This window comes from Macaca nemestrina, chromosome 3 (genome assembly GCF_043159975.1).
Source record: "Macaca nemestrina isolate mMacNem1 chromosome 3, mMacNem.hap1, whole genome shotgun sequence".
In the NCBI taxonomy this organism is placed as follows: domain Eukaryota; kingdom Metazoa; phylum Chordata; class Mammalia; order Primates; family Cercopithecidae; genus Macaca; species Macaca nemestrina.
In genome coordinates this window covers 6,959,804-6,987,801 of record NC_092127.1, presented here as the reverse complement: position 1 = coordinate 6,987,801, position 27,998 = coordinate 6,959,804, and the positions used below count along the sequence as shown (strand labels likewise).

General features: G+C 40.3%; 1 protein-coding gene and 1 long non-coding RNA gene across 25 annotated transcripts in view; one reads left to right on the top strand and one right to left on the bottom strand.

Moving 5' to 3' along the window:
- Window positions 1–27,998, top strand: part of LOC105466614 (teneurin transmembrane protein 3) — a 2,765,046-nt gene that overhangs the window by 2,715,660 nt on the left and 21,388 nt on the right. For 18 of the 23 annotated variants that reach the window (XM_071092799.1, XM_071092798.1, XM_011715685.2 and 15 more), the window contains 4 exons: window positions 6,806–7,038; window positions 8,447–8,601; window positions 9,379–10,253; window positions 27,763–27,938. In XM_071092799.1, coding sequence (XP_070948900.1) covers window positions 6,806–7,038; window positions 8,447–8,601; window positions 9,379–10,253; window positions 27,763–27,938 — 1,439 coding nt within the window. The remainder of the gene's footprint in view (window positions 1–6,805; window positions 7,039–8,446; window positions 8,602–9,378; window positions 10,254–27,762; window positions 27,939–27,998) is intronic. The other 5 variants (XM_071092800.1, XM_071092797.1, XM_071092796.1 and 2 more) reach the window with 1 other exon arrangement.
- Window positions 89–27,764, bottom strand: LOC139355411 (uncharacterized). Of its 2 annotated transcripts, XR_011620778.1 has the most exons (6): window positions 21,582–27,764; window positions 20,017–20,147; window positions 6,911–7,066; window positions 3,714–3,945; window positions 497–641; window positions 89–404 (listed from the first exon to the last, which is right to left on the bottom strand). It is a non-coding gene; the product is annotated as an uncharacterized lncRNA (long non-coding RNA). The 2 variants fall into 2 exon arrangements; XR_011620777.1 differs by lacking the exon at window positions 21,582–27,764 and having other exon boundaries at window positions 20,017–21,077.

Below are 27,998 nucleotides of genomic sequence, written 5' to 3'. Positions count from 1 at the left end.
CCGTCTCAAAAAAAAAAAAAAAAAAAAAAAGAAATGCTAGATCTATTTTATCTCATTAAAATAGCTAAGGAAATGATATCACATGGAAACAATAATATTTTATGTGAGGTCTTTTAGATGAATTAGTCAACAAAACCCCTTTAACCTGTTGTGTAGTGATTGACAACTAGCAAACGAAAACCAAAGTTCTACTGAAAGATGGATAGCTGTTGCATATCAGGGTGACCAGACGTGGCCCCATGATCTTTTCCTGAGATCCCCTATTGATCTTATACTCTCAGCTAATAGCTTAGTCACATGCTAAAATCAGCACTTCATCTCTGCAGAATACTGAGCATGCAAAGCTCTGCTCTCAGAAACCATAGTAGAATATCAAAAATTTTCTTGTCTTGTTTTCTTGGTAGCTGTGGAGAAAAGAGGGAAGACAGACAGGTTGCACACCAACTAAATGTGAAAATGCTGGAGGCAATACAGAAAAAACTATCCAAGCAGCTACCTTTTAACAAGCAGGCCTATTCCATGCCAGGCATGGTGCCAGATATTTTATATCTGTTATTGCAGATCCACACAGCAGTCCTTCAGGGTTATAGGTGACGTAGACAAGGCTCCAGGAGGTTACATATCTTCCCCAAAATACATGCCTAAGAAATGGGTAGCAGACAGTTAAACCACTCTGAAAATATGTTCTTTCCACTGCACCACACAGCCGGTTTTTCTGTCTCCCAATGCCTAAGTTTCTAGGGGCTCATGCCCTGGGTATGCAAAAAGTGAGACTTACTTCACAATCATTTTACCTGTTACTTAAAGCCATAATCTCTCCCTCTGGGGAAAAAAAATCTCTGAGGTTAGAGTTACATCTTTATTTAAACAGTAGGAATTCATTTTGTACTAACTTCTGGTGTTTGGCAGTGATACTATTGTAATCCCTCTCTCATGATCCTCCATAACCCTTCTCCTCTGTCCATCATCCTAACTACATTTGCGCTTCTGCAGTTCCTTTATGTGCCGTGCATGCAGAGTACACTTTTTGGCTTTTATATGGATATTTAATTGTATGAAATAAATCATGTTAACTGATCACTTACCGCATGTTAGGCACTTTGAAAAATAATAATGTAAGACAAAGTACCTGTTCTCAGAACTCACAATCTAGCGGGGGAGACAAGGTATATACGTGACAAATTAAATAACATTTTCAGTATCGTTCTTTGACACTTAATCATACCCATGGTCCATGGTTTCAAATGTGAGAATAGTTCTGTGAAGGAAGAGATTACTGGGAGATGACAGTATGGTAAGGAAACGTTCTCTGGAAGGGCTGATATTTGAGCTAGGTCTAATAATGAAGTCTGCTGAAACAGAACAGCAAGAAGAAAAGAGGGCAGTCATGAAGAAGTAGAGAAAGCAAGTAAAGTTACCGGGGACTGGGGGAGAGCTGAGCAAGACATGTTCTGAGGGTAATCAGACCCACCTGAATGGAGCAGGGGGTTCATGGTGGTAATCATGAGAGATACAGGCACAAAGGCAGGGGAGGGTCAGATTGCCTGGGGCCTTGAGTGCTCTAGGGAATTATTCTCTCCTGTAGGATACCTGAGACAGTGGGGACCCATTTTAGCATCCTGAACAAGTGGCATATGCAAAGTGGCATACTGAAAGGAAGAATAACTTGGTGTCAGAGTTCAAAATGACTCGAGATGAGATCAGTTAGAAAGCTGTTGCACTATGAGATGCTAGATAACCTAAAACAGGATGGTTAGCAGTGAAGGAAGCCAAGCGATAAAGGGAAGGAGAGAATGGAGAGTCTTTGTCTAAGTGATAAGAAAGAGGAAGATGTAGAGAATGTGTAAGGTCTTTGAGCCCAAATCATCAAACATGATCATGTCATTGATAAAATAGGGATTCCATTTGTTTAGTAGGTAATAAAATTGGCCTAGCAAAGTCAACATATTTTAGTTCATTGGAACTTCTTCTTTTAGCTTAAAAAATTAAAGTTCTTTTCAGATGCTTCTTCCTGTGTGCCTGCCTGTCGTCACCTCCCCTTTCCTGGTTAATAAGATCCTTCCTGGTGTGCTGCTTATCCTCGCTTTCTTGGGCAGCGTAAGAGTCATGAGAGGCTTAGGAACAGGTAATAGGAAGAAAAAGAAATTGAAAAGTGTGTCTAAATCTACAAAAGGAATGGTATTGCCAGTTGTTAATAATTAAAATATAAAAATGCACACTTTTTATCCTCTTGTATATTTCATATACTATAAACAGTCTCATTAATTGGACTAATGGGGGAATAATAAAAATATTCAATAAAAATTAATATAAAAACACATCTTCTTATTTTAAAATTCAGAGTATTCGTTATATCAAACTAATAAGCACCACCAGGATATTACATGAAATAAAAATTCTTAGCTATACTTTAATGAATAGATATAAATATTACTGATCAACATATTAAATTTTTTACATAAATAGAAGCTGCTACAATGCTTTAAAAATGTGTTTCTTTTAGATATACCAAACATTTCCTTCTCTGATGTTTATAGTACTAGTTTGCTAACTAACCCGTTTAATATGTAGTAAATTTTACATCATCCTTGTTCCAATTCTCACACATTCCAAAATTTTAAAATTATATTAATTAATACCAGCCAAAGGGCACTTAAACATGTAGAACTAAAAATCAACTTTGTGAATTTTATATTACCAATTAAAGGATCAAAGAAAGTGTCAATCATAAGTCTGTGAATTTGAATCCATTAAAGTTTAGATACCAAATTATAAGAATTTTATTCAGCACTCCTTATTGACTTAATATTTAAAAATCAAGCAGGCACAGAAATATCACACCCCCAGTCCCTGCTTGCAATATTCTAAACAGTCTTTTGGTTACCATAAAAGAAGCCTTTTTGCTTTTCTGTATAAATACAGTTTTTTACGCTTCTTCAAATGTCTTGTGTTCTAAGGACTGTGGCACAGTTTCCAACTCAAAAGATAGAAGTGCTAATAATGTCTGTTCTCTGGCTTGTTCTTTGTGAATATTTCTCTAGTCTAAGAAGGTTGAATTGTGACAAAATAAATGAGCAAATCCAGCCTGCACTTACCGCTGGATCTGTGTCTAATTGAATGAGACTGTAGAGAAGATGTCTTGATAATTGTGATGATCTAGGCAATTCAGGATGAGTTAAGAATCAAGGTGTAATATACTAAAGGTTCTTAACTTGATCTCAGTTTCCTTGGTTTTGCTATTAGTCAAAATTGTAATATTTCAAACCTTTCTGAAATAGCAAAATCTCAATCAATCACATAAGGATGCTGCTGTGCTTCTGCTAAGCAGAGATTTTCCAAAACCAAGCATTTGGAAAATCCCCGTGCGCCAGCTGTTGGCTGCAACCTGTTTCGGTCGTGGTAGCCTCACGTTTTCACACTAGATAGATCACGGACCTAAAAATTCACCACTCATCGTACCCACACACCCGCCTCTTTAGTGCTTTGGGTTTTCAGAAAGTTGGAAAGCAAGCACTAGCTCACCCTGTCAACTCTCTATGCTGAAATTAGTTGACCTTGAATCCCAGTCCTATGGCATATGATTCAGAGCTTCACTGCCACCAGTCTGTCAACTAGAAATACCCAGACTCACTTTTTTTTCCTTTTAGTACTTCCATGCTGATCCCTCTTTTCATTTAGGAGAGGCCAGCACCTAACAACCAGCTCTAATTTACCATGCCGGCCTGCGCTGCTGGGAACTTGTCAACGTCTCATTTCCTCCCATCCTGTGCGGAATATTTCCAGAGGCTCATTCTCTTCTCTAGGGCCACAGAGACTCCCTCACATTTGTTCTTCTGGACAACAGAGTTGCATCCAAAAGCGCAGCTTTCGTTTGTCCGACATTCTTAAAACCATTGACATCTGTTGCTTGATGGAGAAATGTCTATGTCTTCTAGGAAGGAGATGCTTCAGGACAGGAAATAAGCAAATATAAGCACCACTTTGGGCATTCTCTTATTACTTCCCCATTAGAATAAAACTGATGACAAAGGCAAGCTTATATGACTGGAATGTCCATTCGTTTTTGCACCAAGAAAATTCATGTCCCATAGCTAAGAGGATGCCACCACCACTGAAGCTGCCACCTCAAAAATCGGTTTGTTTTTTCCCAAAATGAAGGCATCCCGAGGAAGTGTGTATGGCTCATTTACCATGAGTGAATCATCACTGTTCGTCATTACTCTCTAAACAATTTAAAGTGGGTATTTTAAGATGAGTCTTCATTACTTTAATAGTTTAGGATATTATAAACTGCTGTTAATAACAGCAGAAGTAAGAAAACAAATTTAAATTTAGCCAAGTTTAGGTTTAACAAATTTAAACCTAAACCAAGTTTAAACCCAGTTTTTTTTTCTTTTAATGTTTTCAGAAACAACTCATACTTTCGTTAATTCTTGTATTCCTGCACTTTCTAAGGTTATAAGGCAAAAGACATGGCACTGTAAGAAGAGATGGGGCAAAGGCGATTATAAGGACGGTTAATTCTTAGTGAGTATGTAGTATGCGCTAGGCCCTGTTCTAAGGATCTTACATATATTAGTTCATGTAATCCTCCCAGCATCCTATGAAATATATATTATTATCATCACCTTTATAGGTAAGGAACCTGAGGCACAGATAAGTTAGCCAACTTGCCCAGATCATGCATTTAGTGTTAGTGATGAAGTTAGGCTTTAAACCCAGTGTCTCTGGTACAGAGTTCATACTCAAAGATACACACTGATAAGAAAAAAAATACGTGTGTATGTATACACGTGAGTGTATGCATACCATGTACACAGCTGTTCACAGTTAACTGTATATTCAGGGAGGTAGGAAAGACTAAAGGGACCTCTCCAATGTCATGTCTTTCAAAGTAGACTTAGTTTGGTGGAGTTGCAACTCTGTCACCAATTATATATACCTGAAAGACCAGCTCTGGCAACATTAGACTATTTATAGAAAGGAAAAAAAAAAACCTCTGTAAAATTGCTCTGAATGTTATATTGATATGTAACTCTTCACTTCTTACAAAGTAATAAACTACCACATTAAGGGATGCAATATGTGTTGCTGCATTTAAAATTTTAGGCATCAACTTAGGAAAATGATATAATAACACTTAGCATAGCAAGTTGATCATTTGGCATAACCCAGTTGTTCTGAAATGTTTTTCTTGCATAATGACTTGCATCTTTCTGAGTTCTTCATCTTTTTACCATTTCACACACATTTACACACTCAAGACCTCTTGCTCTAGTCTGTCTTTTGTCACTCAAAGATATTAAAGTCTGGAAAGGAGATCCCAGAGCTGAAGGTATTCAAGCCTTTGTATGTCTTTGTGTTTCTCTGTACACTAACATCACAGCCTAAGAGCTCTTCAGCGCTCCACAAGGCCTCTACAGACTCCATGTGTGATCTCCTCTCCTCCTCTAACAACATGAGAAACACTTCAACAATTTTAAGAATAGACTCTTTTACAGAAATGATAAAGTACATCTACTCAGCACTTAGAAGGAAAATCATTAAGTAGTGAAAATGTTTTATTAGAACCCAACTTCATTAGTAATGAGGAAACTACTGCATCACTATTTGAATAAAAATATTCATATAGGTAGATTTCTTCTAAATATTTTAGATGTTCACAAATAAATGGAAGCAAGCATATAACTCTGTGTGTGTGTGTGTGTGTGTGTGTGTGTGTGTGTGTCTGGCTGCTTGTGGAAAGAGGGAGAGGAAGAGAGAGAATGAGAATTAATTAGTATAACTAAGTTCGTCATCAGAAGATCAATGGAGTTTGATAGATTCCCATCATGTTGACATCTTGGTTGGGACACCAAATCATGTAACTTATTTTTCAGATTTTTTTCAGAAAGCAATCTTGGCACATGTACAAGATTACATTAATTTTAAGAATGTGGCGTTGAGTGTTTGTAAGGATATTAGCTTTTTAATTCCAATAATATGTCATAATTTGTCCCCTCTTTGATAGTGTTGGGCTTACCATTTTTTACAAGTAATGGGACATAAAATGTTTTACATTTGCATTTCTTTATAAAATTGAGGCACTACATTTTGTATGTCACTAAATTCATAGGCAGGTTTCAGAGCAGCTCAGTATATGAACTTTAGAAAGAAAACTGAAGGATCCAGCATCCTAGCTCACTGCCACAGGCCACCAGATGAGACTCCCCCGTACACTTGAATGACCTCATTTTAATATTTAACCCCATCGGACAAACATTGGCACTTTTCTGGATTATGATAGAGCAACCGAGACAGATAAAGTGCTCATTTCTTCAAGGGGAGGGTGTTTAGTTTGAAAGGATAATACCCTATGGCGAGGTATGAGTGGAATCAGTAGCGTATTGTACTTCTAGGAAAATTTGATGGAGACATCCTTCGCCTGGAATAAACTTTATGTCCCTCATTCAGGGGAATTTTTTAATGGCTTTGCATTGAGCAAAAAAGATTTAGAGAATTTTTTTCTTTGTTTTAGGCTAGACACATGGTGCCTTTTAAAGGTAATATTTTTAAGATGACTGTTAGTCAATTGTTGAATCCTCAGCATCAGGCAAGGAAGACAAACAGTAATATCAGAGAAATCCTACCTGTGAGCATATTCTTTTAAGTCATTATTAAATAGACAGTACTATTCATGTCTCATCTTTGATCATGGATTCCAGACTAGAATCAGTTTCTCATGATCTGTTTTATTTTGCTTTTAATTTCCCTCTGTGTATTAGGAGTAACTCCCTTTGATGTTTATGTATGATCCTTTTCACAGCAGCAACCCAGCTCATAGATACTACCTTGCAACGGATCCAGTCACAGGAGATCTGTACGTTTCTGACACAAACACCCGCAGAATTTATCGCCCAAAGTCACTTACAGGGGCAAAAGACTTGACTAAAAATGCAGAAGTCGTCGCAGGAACCGGGGAGCAGTGCCTTCCGTTTGACGAGGCGAGATGTGGGGATGGAGGGAAGGCCGTGGAAGCCACACTCATGAGTCCCAAAGGTACTGCCAGTTGGCGATTTGAGGATTTCTTTTTATTTGAAAAAAAAAAAAAAGGTAGAAAATCCATTTAGTGCCTTCTCATGTTTAATGCTGAGTCTAACTTTTTACCTTTGACAGTGTTCTGAAAAGCTGTTTCACATCTAGGGTTTTTAAAAGCCATGTAGCATGAAACTGCTAGAATCCTAACTTGGTTTTACAGTAAATATTAGGTTCTTGGCATTCTTTATTATCATACCCTTTTTTCAGCTCTTCAAAGAATGAAGCAACTACTCTATATAATTCAGGTCACATCCTGTTAAACTTCAAGGAAGTATCCAAATTCTTTCATAGTCCTGGAATTTCTTTGTCATGAATGAGTCCCAGGCTTCTTTAAAAACCATCACTAAGCAACCCTGTGAGCCCTCACCCTCTTTGGACCTGTTCAACTTTTGTTTCTATGCCATGGGAAAAAATCCTTGCTGCGAGGAATTTTTGGAGGTAACAAGGGCTAAAAATTCTTCGTGATAAAGGCTTTTAAACCAGGCAGGACTGACTCCTTGCTCATGTATTATGCCACTCAATACAATGTTTCTGGTTTGGGGCCTTTATTTTTTTCATGATAGCTACTGACTATTATGTGAACAAGGACTGGAAAAAAGTATCTGTACTGAATTATTCATCATAGAAAATTTCATTGTAACAGGGTCAACAAAACACTAACCTTGACTTAGATCTATTTTTGTTAGAAGAATATGGTTGCTGTAAGTTAGCTGGAATGGAATTTGAAGCTGGTTCTATAATTTATAGACCACAACATTATATAATCATTATAATTTATATTTGGAACATACAGGTATTACCTGTGTGATTCATATACTCACAGGAGATTCTGACAAAATTGGATTATTTCCTTACTGAATCTTTTTCTTTTTTTTTTCTTTTTTTTTTTTTTTTTTTTTGTCACCCAGGCTGGAGTACAATGGCATGATCTCGGCTCACTGCAACCTCTGCCTCCCGGGTTCAAGCCATTCTTCTGCCTCAGCCTTCTGAATAGTTGGGACTACAGGCTCACGCTGCCACACCCAGTTATTTTTTTGTATTTTTTAGTAGAGACGGGGTTTCACCATATTGCCCAGGCTGGTCTCAAATACCTGAGCTCAGGCAGTCTGCCTGTCTCAGCCTCCCAAAGTGCTAGGATGGCAGGCGTGAGCCCCCATGTCCTGCCTCCTTACTGAATTTTTAATTTATTTGTATTATAAATACCTATGCTGGTTTTTTTCTAATGTGTTTGCAATCTGCAGCCCTACCTGCTACCTGTCACCGATGTCGTCACTGGGGTTAAATAATTGAGTTTAATAATGGGCCTAATAGTTAATCAAAAGTAACCATTTTTTAAAAAAGTACTAATACCTGCTTCTCTCAAATACAGGAATGGCAATTGATAAGAATGGATTAATCTACTTTGTTGATGGAACCATGATTAGGAAAGTTGACCAAAATGGAATCATATCAACTCTCCTGGGCTCTAACGATTTGACTTCAGCCAGACCTTTAACCTGTGACACCAGCATGCACATCAGCCAGGTGATCAACACTGAGCTGGCTCGTTTGTTTCTCCTCTGGGTGACTTGACTGATTCAGTCAGTAGACTGTGATGGCACCATAGGAAACTGCATGTATCATGTGTTGCAGTGGTTCTGATAGGGCAGTTCCATCTACATGTATCACAGGAGCTAATAAAAAGTTATTTTCTTGTGTCATTCTGCATTTGATGAATTCAGTGGGATACAGAACAGTTATCACTAAGAAATGCTAAGCATTTGTAATAAAATACCAGTAAAGTAGCAGCATGCAGATATTCTAAAAAGAACCAAACAGCTTAAATCTCTAATCTTTTGATTGCATGAGCTCCTTGAGTAGTAGAGAGAACCCACTATGATTAGTCCCAAGGGACTTATATTTAGAATTGGAAAGTTTACTGTTAGGCTGATTGAAAACACAATAGAACACGAATCTATTCATAACCTAGAAAGCCCCAACATTTGGTGGTTATTGCTGCCATAGGAACACGTGTGTTCATAACTCATTGGTATCTGTTGACTCACTACTTAGAGGCTTATTTGCTATTTGCCTATAACTAGCAAATCTTACTGTGGGCTGAATTTTAAAAGAAAGTGTTATTTCTTATATTTATCTTCATTCATTACTTTTTGTTTATTTTACTGAGGCCATTGAAAAAACTATTACAAAACAGTTTATCTCAGATTAATGCCAATTTCCCTGAATGGTCTAATTTACTCTTCTGGCGAATTAACTGTAGTGCAGTAACTGACTAACCAGGCCATTTCTTTTTTTGTTTAGGTACGTCTGGAATGGCCCACTGACCTAGCCATTAACCCTATGGATAACTCCATTTATGTCCTGGATAATAATGTAGTTTTACAGATCACTGAAAATCGTCAGGTTCGCATTGCTGCTGGGCGGCCCATGCACTGTCAGGTTCCTGGAGTGGAATATCCCGTGGGGAAGCACGCAGTGCAGACAACACTGGAATCAGCTACTGCCATTGCTGTGTCCTACAGTGGGGTCCTGTACATTACTGAAACTGATGAGAAGAAAATTAACCGGATAAGGCAGGTCACAACAGATGGGGAAATCTCCTTAGTGGCCGGAATACCTTCAGAGTGTGACTGCAAAAATGATGCCAACTGTGACTGTTACCAGAGTGGAGATGGCTATGCCAAGGATGCCAAACTCAATGCCCCATCCTCCCTGGCTGCTTCTCCAGATGGTACACTGTATATTGCAGATCTAGGGAATATCCGGATCCGGGCTGTGTCAAAGAATAAGCCTTTACTTAACTCTATGAACTTTTATGAAGTTGCATCTCCAACTGATCAAGAACTCTACATCTTTGACATCAATGGTACTCACCAATATACTGTAAGTTTAGTCACTGGTGATTACCTATACAATTTTAGCTACAGCAATGACAATGATATTACTGCTGTGACGGACAGCAATGGCAACACCCTTAGAATTAGACGGGACCCAAATCGCATGCCAGTTCGAGTGGTGTCTCCCGATAACCAAGTGATATGGTTGACGATAGGAACAAATGGATGTTTGAAAAGCATGACTGCTCAAGGACTAGAATTAGTTTTGTTTACTTACCATGGCAATAGTGGCCTTTTAGCCACTAAAAGCGATGAAACTGGATGGACAACTTTTTTTGAGTAAGTATATGAAAATTCTACTCTGATTATAAAATACTGTGATACAATAATATCATCTATAATAACAATATAATCTTAAGGGCTGGAGGATTCCATGTCTTTGAGAGCCTAGAGCTTCTATAGTTTTTGGATCCTGGCTGGGCATGGTGGCTCATTCCTGTAGTCTCAGCTCCTGGGGAGGCTGAGACGGGAGGATTGCTTGAGCCCAGGAGTTCGAGGCCACAGTGAGCTATGACTGTGCCACTGCAGTCCAGGCTGAGTGACAGAGCCAGAACGTATCTCTAAAGAAAAAAAAATTAGATTCCTCTTTCTGAGAAAGAAGACAAAATTGCAAGATACAAAGTTAGATGCAGGGCCTTGGAAAGGGGAGGGACCATGTGAGGGAGAAGCCCAAAGCTTAAGTTTCAGTTGGCTTCATGGTAAATTTACCTTTACTTAAGGATTAACATCTTGCTTCAAACAGACCTAGCATCTTAGCAGCAAACCTTCTGAGAAGCATCCTGCAGCTGTGGTTTGGGGCATAAAGCCTTTGGCTCTAGGTTTGCCCACCTGATAATGCTGGCTGTATCAGGAGCTTGCATTGAAGAAAAACTTCTGAAACATTTACAGTGAACTTTGCTGATTACATAAAAGGGCTTAAGTTCTTGTAATCAGTTACCGGAGAAACTACACTGTGCCTCAAAGAACCTTACAACTAAGTGAAGTCAGGAATTGCCATTTGTTGCCTGAAAGCATGTGAAGAGGTCGGAGGCTCATTCAGCCAGGGTGTTGCAATAGATAGCGTGGAGTGGTGGCCCGGGCACTGTGCTGTCTGAACAGTCACATCTCGGGAGTCACTGAGAGTGAAGGGAGAGTCAGCCGTTGTGTATGTTATGGCATGTATAAACGCGTTCTCAATTGCTTGTTCATTTGACTCAGCTGTGCAAGCCATGAGGTGAAATGAGATGTGCAGGGATGGCATGTTGACAAATGCAAAATAGTCTTTGAAATGAATCCTGAGTTCCTTAGTGTGATTTTCACCATGATATGCTGAAGCAAAAGTATTTCTTTCTGTAGGAGCACACCTCTAAAATTATAATAAAAGTCAGTAGAAAAAAATGACTCAATATACAAATACTTTCTGCACAACTTTTCTGGAATGTATCTTATACATAAAGCTTAGTTCTCCTGTAGCTTGAATTGCTTTTCTTTTTCGACAGATTCCCTTTTAATAAAATGAATGTTACCCAGCAGCATGATTTTGTCAGAGGAACAAACCTTTTCAATTGAATTACATTAAAATTCTGTGCTTAGCATTCCTTTTGCTCATTTTAGTATCGCAATAGGAAAGGAATAAATTGGAAGTTAATGGAAAGCACTTCCTTTGCACTGTTTTCAAAGTGATAGCAGGCTAGACTGCCAACGAGGCAAAAAAGAGCAGAGGAAAAGTGCTGCCATCAGATGAGACTGGGCAGGAGAGCTGCTCTGATTATAAGATCTTCAGGAGACAGTGGCGGCATTGGTAGGGTTTCAGTTTAGTTGAAAGCAGGGGAAACAGAGAGAAATAAGTTTTTAGTAGAGTCTACTACTCAGACCCTGCTCTCTGGGCCGTTTTTGAATGTGTCCTTACTCGTTCCCAGGAGTTCATCGTACGGGTTAGTGCGGACACTTGAACTTCCTGCAGTAGACACAGGGCTTTGCTTATGGTCTACAAATGCATTTTAATCAAGTTTGGAAAATTAGAGAAATGTCACTGGTGGCGCTAATGTGGGATAGTATAAACCAGTTTGGACTTTTTTACCTTTTAAAGAAATGATAGTGCAAAAAAGAAGATGCATTTCTCTATGAACACATAACCTCCAAGAATTTCAGACTTAGGAATCAGCAGACTGGCTGAAGTAGGGGTTAGGTTGGCAAGCCAATCTTGTTTATAATGGGAAAACAGTATTTTAAAGAATGAAAGGTTTTAATTAATTAAAACACATCAAAATCACGTTTTCACCGATACTGACTCATTACATTTCTTATTTAAAGTATATCTATTAAATCTTAGAGCTAGATAAATTGCTGTCAGGGCAACTAAACTATTCCAAAAAGCATTATTAAAATATCTTACCAAATATCACCCTCACAATTTTATATATATGATATATATAAAATTAACTTTTCTAATAAAATTAACAGAAATACTATTTTTAAAAACCAGTGTTTTGTTAATTTTCCTTATAAGCTGTCTACAGCAAAGACGACTAAAAAATGTCTAAGAAACCTTTATGCACTTTTCAAAATAATGTGTTAAAAAAGAGCACTTTAACCCAAGGAATTCAGAATTATCATGTCAGAATGACAGATGATCATTTTTTTCTTCCCATACATTCTTGTAATTTGGCTGTGAAAGAGCAAAGGCCCGGCCTCTCCTAAGGGTCGGAAACTTTAAAACACATTCAAAAGGAAATGCACAAAAAGAAAAGGGTGGGGGGAGGTGTCATCATCAGGCCGCCCCTGCAGCAGCCCTGTCTGTTCAGACACAGCAGCACGTATTGTCTGTGTAAGTTTGAGATTGTTAATGGGCAAACTCAGCCCCTGTCGCTACTCATCAGAGCCTTGACAACAGAGTTTCTGCTGTTTGTCTCCTGACCTGGTGGTGCGGTGGGATGTGAGCATCCTAATAGAGGCAGCGGGGGGCCTCTTGAGTCCCTGTCGGAATGCCTTTGTTTTTGTAGTTATTGGTGAACTGGCCTACTCCCAGAATATTAGTACGTATCTGTAATATTTCCCTTCATTTTTTAGAGTGCCACGCGTCTATGTGTCTACTTTAGACCTTACAAAGGGTAGCCAGTAAGTTCACAAAGAAGGGATTTGACAGGTTTGACAATGTCCGGAGTGTTACCAAAACCACAACGAGACTGTGAAAAAAAATTGCCACCCCCCCACTGAAAAACACCTGTTTTCTATGACTTTCATGACACCAGTCCCTTGAGCTCTGATAACATGCTCTATATTCATCTTCCTGCACAAATACCTTACACAGAAAAGTTAAACTTTTCAGCTCAAATTCCCATTTGTATATGGCCAGCTTTCTAACTAGCCTGGTGTTTAAAAAGCCTTGAGATTAAAGCTTTTGTAGGATAGAAACAGATGGAAGAAGATCTGGAATCAATAAATTTACCTACTGATAAAAATATACTTGTCATAGTTCCTTCCAAAGAAATTTTAAAAGAGGATTAGTTCCAATTACTTACCTTACATGTTTTTCTTTTATTTTTTTCTTGGTACAAACTTTAGTGTACCATTAACATGTCACAGTATTGGTATAAGTACAAAATGAAATGTAGAAGTATTTCATTAAATGCAAACTTTCATTGTCTTTGTGGCTCCCACCACTCCTAGAATGTTGCCGTGCATATAGAACTCTCCCAGTAGCTATTTGTTGAATTAAGAAATAGAAGAATAAATCAAAGATGTAGACAGGTCAGTGTTTCTTTGCCGAGAAGAGTCTGGTAGAACCAAAAGCTGGCATTTGCCAAGGCTCCACTGAGAGAATACCTATAAATGCTCTTTGGCGTTCTAAGTTAGTTCACACCTCCGTACCAATAGTGAATGTTGAAAATGTTAACATTAGCCATTTTTGTTACTGATTTTTAAAAATATTTACCCAAAATGGCATGTTTGCTCACTGTATTTTGCTTTATGAAATAAGGACTTCCTCAGTTGATCTTGTTAGTCCGATAATTAAACAAAAAAAAAACTTCCTGTTGATAGCACTTACTTCTGAAATGTTGGTGGTAAGCACAGAAAACTTATCCCATGCAAATACAGTTAAAGGATATTATTGTATCTGGTATCAGAAAGGATTCTAGGAGAAGAAAGCCTGATTCCTGATAAGTTTTTATCACCAGTAAAGTAGATAGGGTGATTCTTCAGGGTACACAGATGGGTTTCTTTAGCATGATAACTGTCAATTTGAAAACTAGAGATATCACCTGCTATTTGGCAGCAGTTTCTCTCCATGTTACTTGTAATTATTATGTCCCTATTGTGATTCATTAGAGAAGTGGCCAATATTTTTAGGCATGCTACTGGATGGTATGGTGGGAAGACTACATTAGGTATCAGATGGTTTCTAACTCAGCTTTGAAATCACTGAGTTAGACTAATATGTTTCATGAGCTAAATATTCATTACTGACTGAGTAAACCATCTTGGCTCTGACCTCCTGTTCCATTGACTTGCTGGCCCGTGGAAAGGACCCCAACTAGCTAACAGGGTCCCCTTGTGTGAAGACACCGTGTCTTCAGTTAGTATTAGGGACTGCTTCATGCTGCTCTTCATACCACTTTAAACAATGGCCACACACAATGATTCCTTAGCCAGAGTAATTCCAGGGAAACTAAAAAGATCTCACCTGCTAAATATTTATTATTTAAAAAGTGTATGCCCCAAAAGAAACCACGGTTCTTACACTCAAATGCACAAAGAAAGGAAATCCAGTGTGTTGAACTGGGGAATAGAATAAGTTATTTAATAGTAAATGGCATTTCACAGTTCTCTGCTTGCTTACCCACATCAAATACAAACCGTTTGGGCATATCTAGAGGCTCTTCTCTCTGGTTAAAGAAGACAACATGAAAAACTATGAATTCTGGCCGATATGTACATGCACACCAGCAGGTTAGTGACTTTTTTTTTAAATCTTGGGACTTTGAATATTTGGAGCTCTGTATTTGTGGAGCTGACTCTGTGATCTTTTGTGAGCTATATTCAGATTCACAGAGCAAATCAATGAGTTTCAGCTTTTACACATTTATGTAGGTATATATGGGTCTCCGGCTTCTCATTTGGGGGGTTTATTGTCCCTCATTCAAGCTTTGCAATTTCAGAATGAGCTTCTGAACCATTTCTTTTTAATGAACTTAACTCAGTGCCCATGGCAAACGCACGCCTCCCACTGACATCCGTTCTCACGCTGTAGGAGTGCCTCAGAGAAGGGATCCCCAAAGAGGAAAGACAGGCGGTGTGAACAGCGCATGTGCTACACCTAAGCCTATTTCAAGTTCAAAATTGTATACCAAAAGCACAAATAACGCAGGAAAACGCAATGATAATTATTCATTAATTAGAAAAGATATCATTAATTAGAAAAGATATGCCCATTCTTGTTGACACTGAATCCTGTTTAAACAGCCTGGCTGCGGTGCCATGCTGTGTTCTCCTTACAGAAGTGACCACGGTAATCGCTTCTAATGTTAGAAGAACTATAGAGGTATCAGCTGGGCGCGGTGGCTCACGCCTGTAATCCCAGCACTCTGGGAGGCTGAGGCGGGCGGATCACATGAGGTCAGGAGTTCGAGACCAGCCTGGCCAACATGGTGAAACCCTGTCTCTACTAGAAATATAAAAATTAGCCGGGCGTGGTGTCGCTCGCCCGTAATCGCAGCTACTCAGGAGGCTGAGGCACGAGAATCGCTTGAACCCAGGAGGCGGAGGTTGCAGTGAGCCAAGATCAGGCCACTGCACTCCAGCCTGGGTGAAAAGAGGGAGGCTCCATCTCAAAAAAAAAAAAAAAGAAGAAGAAGAAGAATTATACAGGTGTCTTCCACAGGACAAAACTGAGAGGATATCCTTTCCTTTGACAGGCATTTGCCATCCAGCCCTAAAAACTCAAACACTGAAACCATGCATCATTGTTATTTCTGCCAAAAACTGCATTAAAAACTGAGCAGCCCACTTTATAGATACACACACACTTATACACACACACTTACACACATACACACACTTATACACACACTCATCCACACACATAAAAATGGTGCTCAGCCACCTGCTTTATTTTCCTTTTCCTTTTTCTTTCTTCATGGAAGAAAACATTTAGGAGTTTAAGAATGATTTGTAAGAGATTTTATCAGCAGATCACTTAAAATCATGGGAAAATTGATAGAATTTTAAATATTTGATTTAGTAGAATAGTTTATTTCTATTTTTGCTGTTTTGTTTAATTGCTTAATAATTTTGCTTTAAATTATTAACCAAAACATGTATTTCCAGGGACATCAATAAAAAAAATGCATAGGCAAATTTCTAAAGTGGCTGCTGGACATTTCAAGCATTAACCTGAACACTATTAAGGCAATACTTTTATTAATACTTGATCTATTCCAGTTCCCTTCAGCAGTGTAGTTTTTAAAAACCATTAGTTCTGCCCAGGTTTCAAAGGAGACAAGGAACTGGGGAAATAGTACGTTATTCAGATTACTCAAAAAATTACACAAAAAATAAGTCAGATATTCTCAGTTCATCAGCTGTGTCCCTGGAGTGTGTTGATAGTTGCAAGGTTGAATTAACTCTTTCAGGGCGTTCCAGCTGGCAAATCAATGTTCCACATGTGCTAACTTGTTCCATAATGGCTCTAGAGTAAATGCAGCTTCCACAAGTGTCCAGTTTCCTCTTTAAACTCATTATGCAACTGTCTAGATTAGACAGATGATTTGATGGCCTCATATCCGTGTGCATCATCAGCTTCCCTTACACAGTGATTATCAGGTGATTTACCCTAACACTGAGCTGTGTACACCGCCATTTAAAATGATTGATAATAAAGCAAGAAGTGTACACATGGACGATGATTGCAAGAGAACATTTCATGTTTTACAATCACAGAACTGAAGATTGACAATTGGGTGTTTTCTAGAGACTTTCCAGCATCTGTGGCTCATTCCTCTGACATCAAAATAAAATCAATGCCAGCAGCTCTCACTCCTGGATTCTGTAACTCCTTAGCCTCCCAGGAAGGTGTTCAACACAGAGAAAGTCCTTGGCCTGTGTTTCAGGATCCTAGAGTGGTGTCAGAATATCTTGAGGCTGCAAATGCAGAACCAGCGTGGACACTGCACTACTCTTTGGAGCTCTGTCCAGGTTGGGGAAGGCAGTCTATGAAGGAGATAGGATGGTTGGGGATACGATCCACATGCTTCAAGTCACTCTAATCCCTCACTTAGCAACACTGTCCTTCCCCACCCCATCATCACCACTGCCACTTCTTGTAAACACACATACTGACACACTTCAAAAAAGATTTCCTAGACTTCAAGTTCATCCCAAAGTTTGGTGAATCTATGGTTCTTCAAGAGAGACCCCCACAACTTCTGAAAATATTGATGTAAAGAAATACTCCTTTGTAGAGCTTTCTAAAAACTACTTTTTGTTCTCTTTAAGTGTATTTTAAGAGTGTAGGTCTGATATAACTTTAGATTTTCCCATGACTGGGCTTTTTAATAAAAAACAGTGTATAAAAAGCAAAGGCTGAAAAACTTAGTGTATTTTAAAGTCGTTAATTGATTAAGCATTTAATGAATGTAAGTCAAGCATCAGCTAGAAGAAAGACCTCATTCTGTTTCAAACTCTAGAAAAGAAAAGATGGGGCTGGGCACAGTGGCTCATGCCTGTAATCCCAGCACTTTGGGAGGCCGAGGTGGGCGGATCACGAGGTCAGGAGATCGAGATCATCCTGGCTAACACGGTGAAACCCCGTCTCTACTAAAAATACAAAAAATCAGCCGGGCGTGGTGGCAGGCGCCTGTAGTCCCAGCTACTCGGGAGGCTGAGACAAGAGAATGGCCTGAACCCAGGAGGTGGAGCTTGCAGTGAGCCAAGATCATGCCACTGCACTCCAGCCTGGGCAACAGAGCGAGACTCTGTCTCAAAAAAAAAAAAAAAGAAAGAAAGAAACGATGGAACCAAGTTCTAATAAAGGCAAGCATAAGCCTTGCCAAAATTAGAAGAAAGTACTGATTTATAGAGGATGATGTTTTTAAGCTAGGTCAGTTAGCGTTATAGTAATAAAAGAAAGGTTACAGGAATGTTATATCTGGAGGAGCACAATGTGAGTATCTAAATGCATCCAACTATTCCTAGAGAAGTCAAAAAATATTCAGGATGACTAAACCTCAAACCTTTAAACCCTCAAGGAAGGTCAGAATGGGTTTATGCAGTGGTTATTTATAATTTAGAGCTAGTGAGAAAGGTTATGCCCAGGAATTTATCTTCATGTTCATATCTGTGTATGCATATCCAATGAAAGATTAGTTCATTCACCCATTACTAATTTAATAAAGATTTCTAGTTTTTTCACTTAATTTTTAAAGTGTACCTCATTCTCCTTAACACAACAATTAACCACAAGCATAGTTAATCCCGTATGGGACTGGTCCAGGCAACATGAGCCTCTGAGAGGCACCGTTTCCAAAAGCAGCTATGCCACCTAAAAGAAAATGAAAGCCTTTTCCGTGCTACATTGCAAAAGCAAACAGATTGACAAATTATTAAATTATTTCAAGACTCTTAGGCTTTGATAAGGTGGGAAGTTTTCTGTGCTTTTTGATCATCAGGCATTTCCTATTTAGCCCCTAATTTCCTGGTTTTCATTTATTCACTCATGCGCTCATTCATTCAATAGGAATTTATTATGTGCCAGGTACTGGCCTTAGGTGCTGGAGAATGCAGAGCTAGATGACATTCCCTGCTTTCAAGGAGCTCAGAGTCCAGTGGGAGAGAAAGACAAGTAAACAGTGATAAGAAGGGTAAGTGCTAAGATAGTTGTTCGACAGGCCGTGCAAGTACAGAGGAAAAGCATCTAAATCCGATTGAGAATTGGGGACAGGATGTGGCAAGAAAAACTTACCAAGGGAGGTAATTTTTAAGATCAGTGTTGCAAGTTGTGAATAAAGGCTACCCAGAAGACAGAGAAAGAGACTTCTAGGCCAGAGGAAAGCATTTACCCAGGAGCAGAACGTGCCAGGCTTTGGAAAGAACACACAGCTCAGAATGACAGGAGCATCGAATGTGTGTGGGGAGGAGGGAGATGAAACCAGGGAAGGAGATGCTGCCTCTGCCCAAGCAGAGCTTGCACCGCTAAGAGCTGGACTGTGGTGGATCTTCCCTCCGGGGTAGGCGGATCTCTATTCAAGGAGTTTAACGGGGACAGCAACACAGCCAGTCTGGTGACAATGTAAGGATAGATTTAAGGTAAAAAAGTAGGTTAGGAAAGGAAAGTTAGGAGGCAGTTTAGGTCAGTCAGCTCATTAGGAAATGAAATGTAACTTGCTGTCTGAATGTAAGAGGTAAGGGAGAAAGGGGATCAAGGATGAGTTTCTGTTTTCCCAACTTAGGTGACTAGCGGATATGGAGATACAGGGAAGAATTGTGCATTGATCAACAAAAGATGAGTTCAGATTTGTAAATTATGACTTTGAGAGTACCGTAGCACAGTCTAGCATGTGATTAAAAAAAAAAAATGTCTGATTGGAACTTAGGAGAGGACAGTTCCAAATATGTGGACACGAGAGCTATTGAGAGAGCCGAAGCTATGAGCGTGAATCACATCATATTGAAAGGGAGCGTAGAAGATCTGGGTACAAGTGGAAAAAAAAGGTGTAAATATGTGAGTTTACAGACTGGAGTTTCCTGTGGCTTCATAATAAAAGACAACAACTGTGTTAATACTCAAGGATCCACTTTCTCCTGCTGGATGCTCTGTCCCTCATTTTTTGAAATCTTCCAATCTGTATCTTCCCTTGTATTTTCAATCACTTTCTGTATTTGATCTTCTTTCTTTGCTCCGTTTTGCTCCTTAACTGCCCAAATGTGGTCATTCCATTGCCTCCCCTTACTTCTTGCACTTTGCACAATGTTCATGTTCTCTCTTAAAGCTTGTGAGTAGGTAACATCTTAGTCTCCATATTGTCTCATCTTAGACTCTTTTTCCTTCCCCTTCCTCTTTACTCACCTCCGTTTTCCAAGTCGTTGACACTCATAAGATGAAACTAGAAACCTGGGTTCCCGTCCCGATTGTGTTGCTTACTCCTAACTGCATGACTGGGAGAGTCAGAGCACCTCTCTGGATTTTCTTGTCCTCACCTGTAACATAAAAGACTCCTTAGTAATTAAAAATCACTTCCTATTCAAAAGAAAATATGTGATTCTACCATTTCTTTCCACCTTCTTATAGGCCCCTATCAAGGTGTATTCCAAAAGAAACAGCACTTGACAAAAATTACCATGTTCCCTCTGCTAAAACAGTTATGCATATTGCATCTCAGTCACACTAGTATCTTATGTGTTAATGTTGGTGGTAGAAATAGCAATTTATAGTAAATAAATAGAATTTTCTCTTTCCAAATGGGCACCTACTTTTTAAAAATCTTTCCCACTTACTAGAAGCTTCCCACAGCCCTCCTTGTCCTCGCTCACTGCCAGGGTGTGGGTCTATGTACGGCTGAACAAGCACCAGGATACAAGGAGAACAAAAGAGAAGGAGGAGTTTTTCCTCTGAGCACTTCCAGACCCATGGAATAAATCCAGGAGGATGAGGGCATGCACAGTTCTGCTTTACAGATTCTTTGGAGCAAAAATTTTCCTTGCCATCAGCCGTCTAGGAGGTCTCCATTTCAAGAACGGATTGCTAAACAAATAAGCGTATCCTACCCATGTCAGCCTTCCTCACTCAATAAACAATTTAAAAAAGAAAAAAAAAAAAAGACTGGCTTAAACATGATTCTTCTCTTAATGATGGCTAACCCAGAATCCTTCGAATCCCTACGGGAACTAATTCTGGAATGCCCTGACTTGGATGCCTTTGTCTCAAGGCCTGCGAATTTCAGCGCTGAGCGTTACCACTTTGTCAGTTCTCCATGATGTGGTAATGACTATGAAAGGAAAGAGGCATTGGGTCACTATTTTTGAATTTGATCCTTGAATAAAATGTCATTTCTGTGACCATCTATCACTATGCTCAGTGTTCAAAAGGGCTGGACCAGAGAGGAGTGGGGGAGGCTCTGCCCTTGTCTACATGCCTCTGAACTCATGTTAGCTGGGGTGTTTGAAAAAAAAAAAAAAAAGAATAGCAGCTTGACTGCAGACTGCTACCCTTTCTGGTTTTATGGAGCAAAGCGCGGGTCAGAGTTCACCCCATCAGCCAGACCTCCTAATTAAATGCAGCAGCAACAAAGAAATCCACATTGGGGTTACCCACCCCCACCCCATACAATTCTCACCCCTTTCTCATCAGGACCCCCTTAGCCCCGAGACCAGACTCACGTAAAGTAATACTGTCTTTTTCTTCTTTCGCATTTTCCCTACCATTTTTGATGACAGGTAGGTAGCAGGCAGTGGAGAATCAGGTAGTGCCATGATGTGGCGTAGGCGACTGCTCTACTTCCCTTGGTGATAGAAGCATTTTCTATCCAGAACCTGATTTTTGAGGATTTCTTACTACCTTGCTACAAATTACGATTTGTCTATGAGATAATGGTTAAAATACATAAACCACAGGTTCCTTCTCAGAAGACTTACATGTAAAATCTTTTGATGTTGCTGTCGCAAATCACATTATTGCCATTAAGATTCCGCATCAGCCCGCCGTTCCACGTTCGCTGTTTGTGCACATGTCCCTCCTCAGGAAGGAGGATCCAGGAGTGATTTATGCCTACATGCTTAGTCATGACAGGGTTAGTCATTGTGTTCCACTTTACCTCAACAACAGATAAGAGGCTGTTACAAATTAGCGTTGTGGGAAAAGCACTGTGGTCACTGGTGACAAGATGGAGGGATTGTTTGTTTTTGTTGTTGTTGGCTGTTAAACTATGGAAGGAAATTTGAACCTAAGCAACTCTATTAGATTCTCCCTCTGTGTAAAGTGTGTGTGTGTGTGTTTGTGGGGGTGTGTGTGTGTATTATACACACACGTACACTACACATACTACATATACACATCACACACATATACATTATAGTGAGAGTGGGAGAAAGATGGGTTAATTAAGTCCTTCATGTGAGTTCTTACTGGGATCCAAGTCTGAAAGCAAACCCATGGAACCCACTAAGCAGCTCTGAAAGCAGGCTAGTTCTGGGATGGCCCTGAGGAAGATCCCGGGGAAGACCCACTCATAAGGAAACTTGAACATTTATCCCATCTGGAGGCTTTCTGAATGAGCCCAAACCAATATCTGCTGCTGTCTTGCCTGCCCAGAACAGGCTTGGTTTTGACCAGAGAAAGCAGTCACATTTCACTGCCTCTCATTCCGGCTTCCCTAGGTGAAAATGACAGAGGTGTGGGGAGGGCATTGCCGCCAGTATATATGTAACGACATAGGCTGGTCTCGTCTTTGAGTCAGGCCACCTCAGGGTCAGGCTGAATTCCGGACCAACACTCCACAGAAGGGACAAAGAGCACGTCACTCCACAGACTAGCCTGCCCCCAGAGTTAGAATGACTTCTCTGCCCCGGCGTAGGCGCTGCTCTAAAGCTGTGCTCTCATTGACACATATTTTTCTCAAAAGCAGAAGATAATTTTAAAAACATAACCTTTGGTTAAAGAAGCCATTTTATGGGGAAGACGATAAATATTCCCGTTGTCAAGTTGTAAAGAAAGTTTTCGAGAACTGCAAATGGTTTCCACGTGAATAAATTTGCAGTATCAATAGGCTGTTGATATTGGGTTGGTAACAGTCCAAATCAGTTGATTTTACTCTCTGTTGAGCATCTACTGAAGATGTTTAAGTAGAAAGGTATTATAATCATGGTGTTTCAAAAGATTGATTTGGTATCAGTGCATATGGGAAGAGGCAGATAGACCCATTTTAAAAGTCTAGGGCAGCTCTGGGAATAGAAAGATAAATATCTGAGAGACATTACCAAGCAAAAGGAAAACGTTAGGAGCTTCACATCTGCAAGGGGCAGAGAGAAGGAAAATGTCATGTCAGGTTGAATGTAGCATTCTCAGCTGAGAATGACTGAGGCTGCTATTCTCTGAGGCGTTTGTCGATAATCCCATTACTTAGGAAACTTAAAAATATACCACAAAAACTAAAACAGCAAGTCTAGGCAAACATGCAATCCAAATTAAAGACGAACAAGTAGATAAACCTCAGATAAGGGCATCCCATCAGTGAAAGCGCGGTAGGTCACGGAGAGCCTGAGGACGTCTGTCCTTTCCAGCGAGAGTCCTTTGTAAAGGGGGGCCAGGCAGGAGCAGGATGGCATGTGCTGTGTGTTATGAATTTGAAACCATGAGGCTAAGGCCAGAGGAATGCAATGGAGGGCATGAAGTTGATGTACTATTCAAATTCCCTGGAGCCTATTGCATTGTACATTCAAAAAGCTAATAAAAGAAAACTGCCTCTCAAATCTACAAGCTGGGCAGGGTTAGTTCACCACTAAGGCCAAGCAACATTCAATTGAGCCACACAGTTGCAAATAAGCAGAGAATCTGCCCAGAGGCATATCTAGTAGTTGGAAAGGGCTTTTGAAGACCTGGAGTCAGAGCGATTCAGAGGCTAGGTGGCCATTCGTTGGTGCACTGGTTTCCCTTCGCCAAGGTAAAGAAGAGTTAGCCTGATGCTTATGGGAGCACCTGCTAGTCGTCTTGGAAGACTTACTTTCTTTCACTCCCTTAGTCAGAGTCCCCGGGTCGCTTTTTTAATGTCTTTCCTTTGTCTTGTTTTCATTTCTGTTGACATAGGTGCTAATCTGTGAAAAAGTTTTTACTCATCCACACTGAAAGGAAAAAAAAAATGATGTGGAGAATGTTTTAGAAAGCTTTATTCATTGCTTTTAAAGAACAGTCCTAGGCCGGGCGCGGTGGCTCGTGCCTATAATCCCAGCACTTTGGGAGGCCGAGGCGGGTGGATCACGAGGTAGGGAGTTTGAGACCAGCCTGGCCAAGATGGTGAAACCCGTCTCTACTAAAAATACAAAAACGAAAAAAACTTACCACAGTGGTGGGCGCCTGTAATCCCAGTTACTCTGGAAGCTGAGGCAGGAGAATCACTTAAACCTTGGAGGCAGAGGTTGCAGTGAGCCAAGATCGTGCCACTGCACTCTAGCCTGGGCAACAGCACAAGACTCTGTCTCAAAAAAAATAAATAAATATATACGTAAATAAAGAACAGTCCTTTTGGCCGGGTGTGGTGGCTCCCTCCTGTAATCGCAATACTTTGGGAGGCCAAGGCGGGTGGATCACCTGAGGTCAGGAGTTTAAGACTAGCCTGACCAATATGGCGAAATCCCTTATCTACTAAAAATACAAAATGACCTGGGCGTGGTGGCGGGGGCCTGTAATCCCAGCTACTTGGGAGGCTGAGGGAAGAGGATTGCTTGGACCCGAGAGGCAGAGGTTGCAGTGAGCCGAGTGTCACTGCATTCCACCCTGGGCAACAGAGTGAGACTTGTCTCACAAAAAATAATAATAATAATAATAATAATAAACAGTTCTTTTGAAAGTACTCACCCTGAAGGTAGGTCCCGCCTCTCTGTGATATGTTTAAATGGCCTTATTTATGAAACGATGGGAGTAACAGGTAGTAGTTTTTAATTTAAAAACCCTGTGTTGATCCCTGATTTTTTTTCGTGGTTTGCAAAATTGGCAAGTCAGGGAGCCACTCTCACCCCCACCTTAGGTTCCTCATGAAAACCTCGCTTTCTTTAAACCTTCTTCAGCACCTCATGTTCTCCAGTGAGGAGATCCACCCAAGGCTCCCTTCCAGTATGACTCTGTGCTGCCTACTGTGCCTCAGCCGGGCCCCTGCACCCCCTGACACCTTCCTCCGCAGCCCTCCTAGCCCCACCCGGGCCCCCCGCCGACTGCCTGATCCCACGTCTGTTCTGGGGCCTGGCCTGGTCCCCACCTGGGTGCAGCTCTTCCCCAGCTAAGCCAGCATGAACACATCTCCCCTTCTGCTCACTCTGGTGAACGGTAGCCTCACAGGACCCTCATTTTTCATAGTTAAATTGTCACGTATGTGACCTCTGCTCACCCAGACTTCTCTTTGTTTTCACAATATCCTCATACTTCAGCTCGCACAGAAAGGCTGTTCTGAAACTGTTGGGTGCCGGGTTACATAGGAGCTCTGAGGACCCTGACACCGGAGTAGCCTTCCTTGTGCAAACACTTCAGCCCTGTTAGTGCCTGCACTTAGGTTCAACTACTCCTTGGAAGGCACAAATTCAGAACTTCCAGGGCTAACCTGTTAAGCTGGGTCACTAAGATCCCAGCTTAACCCTCTGTCATTCTAACTGTACTACCTGCAAAGGTTACTTGTATATTTATTTCCCAAAGAACCAAAGGCTAATAGGTGAGAGTCTGAACGCTCGGCTTCCTGGGCTGTATCTCCCTGTGCGCAGGGTCCTGTGATACAGAATGCCTGCCCAGCAGGGAACGGAACGTGTGGCAAAGCCAATGAAATAGCAAAGTTAGAGGTTGCAGAAATGCTTTCTACAGGAGAAAGGTGAAGTCTCTGCTTCAGATTGAATGAGGCTAGAAAATATAAACCAGCAAAAGGGTCAAAAAAGGGCAGAGGAGAATGAATCAGCAAGCTGCTTGCAGGCGGTGCCATCTATATACAGCCAGAGTTCCCAGCTTTAAATCAGGCACTGTGATCTGCAGGAGGGCTAACGGGCCTGGGGTCAGCTGCACAAAAGTTCCAGTGACGGTCCAGTCAAGAGACAGAGTGAGAGCCAGATCAAGTCAGCTACCCGCCTCATATTTTCATTTTCCATCTCCGAAAGGGGGGAAAATAGTACAATACAGAATTCTCCTGTGTAGAGGCATTCAAAAGAGCGTTATTTTTTTTAACCCAATAGCACGTTCTTCACATCATACTATGAGATGTGTAATGTGCTGCAAGACTTATACCAAATGTAACGACAGAACTTTAGGCTGGTTTTGTCAATAATTCTGTAACTCTGCGCTGCTGGCTCCATAAATAAACCAGTGCATGTTTGTTTCTTCAAGAGCAGTAATTTCTTCAAAAAAGTGATGACAGCAATAAACTCTGTTGGATTTCTTTCATTTATGCCTTCCTTTGCTAGGGGCATTTGGGTTGGCAGGGAGGACATCTTCAGCTCTGCCTTTTGTGAGTCTGAACAATGATTGCACTTAATGGTGCATTTGCTTCCTCTGCGTCTCCATCCCTGGCTTCTCCCTCCTGAGTGCCCGTTCCTGCCGCTGGCTGAGCAGCGTGGCAGGTTGTCAGATCACGTCAGTCAAACCCATGATCTGACCGATACTGTCCCCACGGAATTAATAGGATCAGTTCATCACCTGGCACTGAACAGACCTCTGTCCCTCACCTTCCTCCTCTCTTTCTTCCCTCTTTCTACTATAACATTGTCCTGACGGAGTCTTCTCTGTCTTTTTCACCTAGAATCTTCTCCTAATGACCAATCACATTTTTCAAAATGAATGTTTCACTAAAAACTCCCTATTTCATAAACAAGTGAAATTGGAAAAAAAAAAAAGGAAAGAAAAAAAACACTTCTCTATCCCTTTATTCCAAAATATCACCTAAGTACCTTTTTTACACCTCACTCCTGTGTTGCCCCATGTTTTCACCTATGATTATGATCCCCTGTCACTCTGTTCCTCCCCTGGTAACCTGTCTTTCTCTAACAGTGTTGTTTCTCTGTTAGTTCTGTGTCTGGGCTTATTTTAAGTAGGATGTTGATTCAGGTCTCCATCTCACTGGGAACTTTCAGTTAGTGAAGGAGTCTTAGAATCAATCTGAAATCCTTTAGTGTATTGTGGTCCCCAGGAAACCCCTAATGTCTCATCCAGAATTTTGCATTTTTTTTTCTTTCTTCAGACGACACTGTCATTTTTGAAATTTTCTCTGGTGCTGCCACAAATATAAAAGTCACAGAAATTCAATTCTTCAGTCAAATGTTGCTTCTGTGATGCATATTTATGAGCACAGAACAGCTTTTAAAAATGTATTTTAACACTCAAATTATAAGTTCCTCTTGTATTTGTCTGCTAAAAAGAGTAAGCGTGTAATAAAAAACAAATAATCATTAAATGTCAGGAAAGATTGCATCTCATTTCAGTGAACACAGTAAATCGTCATGCAAGATATCCCCCATTCTTGCAATATCACTGTAGACAAAATGGGTTATCATCACCACTGCCAGCATTCAAGCTCTAATTTACCATTATGAAGTATGTCAATCACTGAGAAATAGTCTTTAAAAGGTTCTTACTTTATTAATTTGTTGAGGATGTTTGAAGATACTAAAAGGATTTTTTACATATGCAAATACATACATGCACGTAAACATACTGTACTGTACTGCCACCGAGGGAGTAAGTCAGTAAATCTTTAAGAACCGATGTAACAGTGAATTAAATCTACTCTGTAGAAAATATGAAGGAATACTAAGGAATTTAATATCAGCAAACATGTTCCCTTTGAAACAGCAAATTAGATGTGCAGGAGGATTTTGATCACACTTCAAAGAATCATGTGTTGAGATGGAGAGCTGGTCTGTTTACTCGTGTTCTCACCGGTGAGGTTTTTCTATGTTAAACAGGTTTTTGATTACTTCAAAGCATGTTTGAAGTCCTCACTCTGCATAGCTCACTCACAAAGACAAATACTCCTCCAAATTTGTGCAACTCATATTGCTACACATTGCATTTATAAGTCAGAAGAAACTGCAGTTTCCTATTTAACACCAAGTTAATGCCCCTTGTATTTAGCTATGACAGTGAAGGTCGTCTGACAAACGTCACGTTTCCCACTGGAGTGGTCACAAACCTGCATGGGGACATGGACAAGGCCATCACAGTGGACATCGAGTCATCTAGTCGAGAAGAAGATGTCAGCATCACTTCAAATCTGTCCTCGATCGATTCTTTCTACACCATGGTTCAAGGTAAACATGAAAGCATCATTGTAAAGGAATCGTTTTAAAGTACCACCAGCACCCACATAG